This window comes from Astatotilapia calliptera, chromosome 3 (genome assembly GCF_964374335.1).
Source record: "Astatotilapia calliptera chromosome 3, fAstCal68.1, whole genome shotgun sequence".
NCBI lineage: Eukaryota > Metazoa > Chordata > Actinopteri > Cichliformes > Cichlidae > Astatotilapia > Astatotilapia calliptera.
In genome coordinates, this window is record NC_137424.1 from 56,188,355 (window position 1) to 56,195,039 (window position 6,685).

The window sequence follows — 6,685 nt, forward strand, 5'->3', positions numbered from 1 at the left end:
ATGAAAGTTTCTAATTCATACAAACCCTCCTTTATTATGCAGACTCAGCACAGAGTCATGAGTGGAGAATAGATTTGTAGTCCGTCACATCAATGTAGTGTCACCATCCTGTTCAACCATCTTTATAGTGAATCCTGTAAAATGCTGCCATTCATATCAGTGCGCTCTGTTTATCCACTGGTGGGCCCATTTTACATGCGCTCTTTAAATGACTGTAACTCCGTCATTGTGTATGTTAGAGACATAATATGAACGGTTTTTAAAAGAAGAAAAGCTGCACTTTACGGCGATATTTGGTGTATTATGGTAGCACAAACTGTTCACAAGCTACTGCTGTCTGAAAAAAGAAAAGTCAATTCCTCTTAGGTGTTACCATGGGTGATTTGTACCACTGTAGCTCCTCGACCAGTTGGGCAAGAGAGACATTTCAGACGGTTACTGGAAGATGAGAAGATGTGCTTTACGAAACTTTACGGTGCATCACTAGAAAGCACGAGTAACAATGGTCCAATCACAAGTAAGAATTGATGACGCACGGAGCAGAGACGCAGGTGTGGAGAAGTGGCAATGCCCCCCAAAAAGGCCTGGAGATTTAAAAACCTGAGTGGCCCAGGCTAAAAAACGTTTTTGTACGTATTTATTATAATGCATATTTAACGTTGATGTCGTGTTACATTTTGTTCCTGCTGAATATCAGTTTCTACTTAACTAAATATCTGAAAAAACAGAGAGAATTAAAAGTTTCTGGGATGAAGAGGACAGGAAGGGAATCCACAGCTGCCCTCAGTGCAGGAAGACTTTCACACCGAGGCCTGTCCTGGAGAAAAACGTCATGTTAGCAGCTTTAGTGGAGCAGCTGAAGAAGACTGGACTCCAAGCTGCTCCAGCTGATCACTGCTATGCTGGACCTGAAGATGTGGCCTGTGATGTCTGCACTGGGAGGAAGCTGAAAGCCATCAAGTCCTGTTTAGTCTGTCTGGCCTCTTACTGTGAGAAACATCTCCAACCTCACTATGAATCTCAAGCTTTTAAAAAGCATACGCTGGTTAAAACTTCTTTGAAGCTCCAGGAGAACATCTGCTCTCGTCATGATGAGGTGATGAAGATTTTCTGTCGTACTGATCAGCAGAGTATCTGTTATCTCTGCTCAATGGATGAACATAAAGGCCATGAAACAGTCCCAGCTGCAGCAGAAAGGACTGAGAAGCAGAAGGAGCTCGAGGTGAGACGACTAAACATCCAGCAGAGAATCCAGGAGCGAGAGAAAGATGTGAAGCTGCTTCAACAGGAGGTGGAGGCCATCAATGGCTCTGCTGATAAAGCAGTGGAGGACAGTGAGAAGATGTTCACCGAGCTGATCCGTCTCATCCAGAAAAGAAGCTCTGATGTGAAGCAGCAGGTCAGATCCCAGCAGGAAACTGAAGTGAGTCGAGTCAAAGAGCTTCAGGAGAAGCTGGAGCAGGAGATCGCTGAGCTGAAGAGGAAAGACGGCGAGCTGGAGCAGCTCTCACACACAGAGGATCACAACCAGTTTCTACACAACTACCCCTCACTGTCAGCACTCAGTGAGTCTACACACTCATCCAGCATCAATATTCGTCCTCTGAGCTACTTTGAGGATGTGACAGCAGCTGTGTCAGAGACCAGAGATAAACTACAGGACATTCTGAGAGAGGAATGGACAAACATCTCACTGACAGTCACTGAAGAGGATGTTTTACTGTCACCAGCAGAGCCAAAGACCAGAGCTGGATTCTTAAAATATTCACGTGAAATCACACTGGATCCAAACACAGCAAACACACATCTGTTATTATCTGAAGGGAACAGAAAAGTAACATTTATGGAACAACAACAATTTTATTCTGATCATCCAGACAGATTCACTGCATGGTGTCAGGTCCTGAGTAGAGAGAGTCTGACTGGACGTTGTTACTGGGAGGTGGAGTGGAGAGGGGGAGGAGTTTGTGTAGCAGTCGCATACAAGAATATCAGCAGAACAGCGTGGGGCAATGAATGTTTATTTGGAAACAATGACAAATCTTGGGCATTACGTTGGTATCTAGGAAGTTTTACATTTTTTCACAACGATGTCCAAACTGTCCTCTCAGGTCCTCGGTCCTCCAGAGTAGGAGTGTACCTGGATCACAGAGCAGGTATTCTGTCTTTCTACAGCGTCTCTGAAACCATGACTCTCCTCCACAGAGTCCAGACCACATTCACTCAGCCGCTCTATGCTGGACTTTGTCTATATGAATTTGGAGCCACTGCAGAGTTGATTAAAGTCAAATAGAGAAGACAGGTTCATGTTGATCCCTGACCATTATATGTACTTGTGCAGTTTCTAAATGAGGCTTTACATTTTAGAAGCTGAGAAGTTCAGTGGTCCATTGATGTGTGAAAATAATATTGCAGTGATTCAAACTGTACTTACATTTATATACCTTACATCAATATAAATCTGAATTTGTTCTTATGGCTGATAATCATGTGAGTTTAAATGATACTACTCTTCATATTCAGCATGTTTGAAATCTGTCATCAGTCTGGTTAGTGCTTTTATTCTGTAGTTGCTGTAGTGGGTTGTCAAATGCAACAATATATTGGAGCTGCAGTGATTCATCAGTTAGTCAATGATTAGAGAATTGATTGTTTTATCATTATTTTAGTCACATTTAAAGCTGGTTCCAGTTTCTGAAATGTGAAGATTGTTGATTTTCTTGATCAGATATGACTGTAAACTTAATGTGTTTGAGGTTTGAACCTTTAAAATGTAAAAAAAAATTAAATACGTAATGTTTGACTTTTAATATTATTTTTAATATTTGATCATTTATACATTTAAATACAGACAATAAACGATACAGGCCTGTATATTGTGGAGGATAGACATGTTTCTTTGCCCTGAGCTGTGTCTGGCAGGCAGAGCGTCTCAACAAATCTGATGCTTTTGATTTGGAGAAAATGATCTGAGGGCGACATCTGGTGGATAAACACAGACATGACAGGAAGAAAGACTAAAGTGCAGAGTGGAGACAAACAGCTGGAAATACTTGTTGGAAAGGATTGTCATGCTTCAGAAAAACACACAGCACACACTCTAACAGTCCTTTATTTGCACTGAAGGAGACACGTGAAGAAACCAAATCACACAAAAATGAAGTGAACACATTCATAGTCAGAGTCGGTGTCAATGACAGATGCAGGAATTTCTCTGCCCTGCATGTGGAGAAATCTGCTGTTAAATCAGAACATTAACAGGTTTCAGGTTGTATTCAAACACACATTACTGTGTATCATGTGTCAGCAGGCATGTGTTAACAGGGATTATAAGACACTTTAGTGGCTTTAGAATAGAATAGCCTTTATTGTCATTGTACAGAGTACAACGAAATTGGAGTGCCACTCCCTTGGTGCAAGTTTCAATAATAAATATAAATGTAAAATATAAACAGATGTTACGTTTCGGTGTGTCAGTGTTTTGTTTTTGCGTGACTGTTATGTATTTCCTGCTTTACTTTGAAAGTCTGTGTTATCTTAGTGTGTTCAGTTTACATTTTCCTTGTCTCGTCAGGTCTAATTTGCCCCAGCTGTGTTTCTCTCCTGTGGTCCATTCCCTGATTGCTCCTTCTATGTATTTAAGCCCTGTGTGTCAGTTGGTCATGTCGCGATCTCCCCCGTGTTGTAAATAGTTTTGGTGTGTTTGTTGTAAATAAATAGTCTGTTGTAAATAGTTGTGAATGGGTTTGTTAATATTTTCGTTTGAGACACCTTTGTTTTGGGATTTTGGTGGAGAGCTTTAGTTTTTTTTCTCGTGTGTTTTGCCTTATTTTTACTTTTTTCGTGTTGCACTCCGGTTGCCTAGGCCGGGGTGTAACACGAGAGCCCCATATGTTACACCCCGGCCTAGGCAACCGGGGTGCAACGCAGGAAAATAAAAATAAGGCAAAACACACGAGAAAAAAAACTAAAGCTCTCCACCAAAATCCCAAAACAAAGGTGTCTCAAACGAAAATATTAACAAACCCATTCACAACTATTTACAACAGACTATTTATTTACAACAAACACACCAAAACTATTTACAACACGGGGGAGATCGCGACATGACCAACTGACACACAGGGCTTAAATACATAGAAGGAGCAATCAGGGAATGGACCACAGGAGAGAAACACAGCTGGGGCAAATTAGACCTGACGAGACAAGGAAAATGTAAACTGAACACACTAAGATAACACAGACTTTCAAAGTAAAGCAGGAAATACATAACAGTCACGCAAAAACAAAACACTGACACACCGAAACGTAACATTGTACAAAAAAACAATCGTAAGTACTCAAACAATAGTATGTACAATGTATACAGGATAGCAGCATTAATATAATGACAGTATGAATAGCAAATTCAAATTCAAATTTTATTTGTCACGTACACAGTCATACACAGTACGATATGCAGTGAAATGCTTGGACAACTGCTCATGACCTAAAGAAAACAAAAAAGGAAAAGGCTATGAATAAGATAGGAAATAAATATGAAAAATTAAAAAGGGTAGATTTAACTAGGAAGGAATAAAATATAAATTAAGGTTAAAAATGAAACAACTGTACAACACAAATTAGAATGAAGGGTAAATTTAACTGGGAAGAATAAGATAAAATATATAAATTAAAGTTGAAAATAATAACTGTACAACAAAATACACAATATAGAACTATATAAGAATGTATGACAAAATATAAATAAATATATACACAATAACAGCAGCTGTACAAGTATTAACTGGAAATGAAGAATATAATGTCCAGTGTTGTGCAATCCACATTATGTCTTCTGCAGTGCAAATATGCTTAAAGTGATTTAAGCATAATATAATGACAGTGACAGTATGGAATAGGTTCAATTGTTTTTGTGCTTATTCACTACGGTGATAGCTCTGGGAAAGAAGCTATCCCTGAATCTGTTTGTCCTGGTTTTATGTGACCTGTACCGTCGGCCTGACGGTAATAGTTCAAACAGTTGGTTGCTGGGGTTAGAGTGGTCCTTGATGATATTGCCAGCTCTGCTGAGGTACCGAGAGTTTGCAGTGACCTCCAGGCTGGGCAGAGAGCAGCCAGTGATCTTCTGGGCTGTGTTGATGACCCTCTGCAGTACTTTCCTGTCTGCAGCTGAGCACCCTGCATACCATGATGTTATGCCGTACGTTAGGATGCTCTCTATGGTGGCTCTGTAAAATGTCACCAGCAGCCTCTCCTCCAGGTTGTTCCTCCTGAGCACTCTCAGAAAGTGGAGACGCTGCTGGGCCTTTTTAACCACCGCTGTAGTATTTGCAGTCCAGGAGAGGTCATCAGATATCTGCACGCCCAGAAACCTCATGGAGTGTACCCTCTCCACACAGTTCCCGTGAATGTAAAGTGGGGCCGGGTCTGCTCTGCCCTTCCTGAAGTCCAAGATAAGTTCTTTAGTTTTCGTGGTGTTCAGTTGGAGGTTGTTAACTGAACACCACTCAGTCAGTCTGTTGACCTCATCTCTGTAGTCCGACTCATCCCCCCTTGAGATGAGTCCAACCACTGTGGTGTCATCCGCGAACTTTATGATGGTGTTTGAGAGATGGGTAGGGGAGCAGTCGGATGTGTAGAGCGTAAACAGGAGGGGACTCAAAACACATCCTTGTGGAGACCCGGTGCTGAGTGTGATGGTGCTGGACCGGTGGGGGCCGAGTCTGACAGACTGTGGTCTATTTGTCAGGAAGTCCTTGATCCAGAGGCAGATGGGGGTGGAGAGTCCCAGGTGAGACAGTTTCTGGACCAGGATCTCCGGGATGATATGATTGAATGCTGAGCTGAAGTCCAGAAAGAGCATTCTCACATAGCTTCCTCAGTGCTCCAGGTGACTTAGCGCAGTGTGGAGCGCTATGGTGATAGCGTCCTCGGTGGAACGATTTGTCCTGTAGGCAAATTGGTGGGGGTCAAGAGTGGGAGGCAGACCGGCCCTGATGTGCTGACAGAGCAGTCTCTCAAAGCACTTCATCACTACAGGCGTAAGTGCAACAGGCCTGTAGTCATTTGGGCTGGCCACAGCTGTCTTCTTGGCGATGGGGATGATGGTGGAGGTTTTGAGGCAGGGCGGGACGGTGTTTGATGACAAGGAAAGGTTGAAGATTTTAGTACATTAATTTTTTCATTTAGTACTTTAACCCTTTAAGACCTACCATAGAACCAAGTCCGCCAGAGCTTATATTATATTTTTACATGCTGTGGAGCCATTTTTTGGAGTATTTCAAGTTGCTATACATCAATACAACCATTATAGCCCAAATTTTAATAATATGTATGCATTAAGTGCATAGTAATTACATAAATTGCAAAAAAAGTGCAATAAACTACAAAAAAATTGAAAATCGTTTTTTGTTTTTTTAACATATATTTCTAGTTAGAGAAATTTAAGAGGCTTATCCCTCAAAACTGTAAATACAAAAAAGTTGCAAAAACTAGTTTCCCACCAAAGGAAATTTATTTTAAGTGTCTTCATAGTTTTATTTTTGAGATACACCAATTTTCATATACTGCAGGAAAAACGAAAAAATATATTATAGTGCAAATTTGCAAAATAACAGCATATGCATCAAAATAAACTATTTCCAGCAGTGCAATATGAGTCCTAAGCATCCCAGAAACGACA

At 41.1% G+C, this 6,685-nt stretch overlaps 1 protein-coding gene across 1 annotated transcript; it reads left to right on the top strand.

The window, feature by feature from the left end:
• Nucleotides 1–758: 758 nt before the first annotated feature.
• Nucleotides 759–2,796, top strand: LOC145425494 (tripartite motif-containing protein 16-like). Its single transcript, XM_080298577.1, has one exon. It carries the CDS (start codon nucleotides 833–835, stop codon nucleotides 2,291–2,293), a length of 1,461 nt encoding a protein of 486 aa, XP_080154703.1. The 5' UTR covers nucleotides 759–832; the 3' UTR covers nucleotides 2,294–2,796.
• The last annotated feature ends 3,889 nt before the right edge of the window (nucleotides 2,797–6,685 follow it).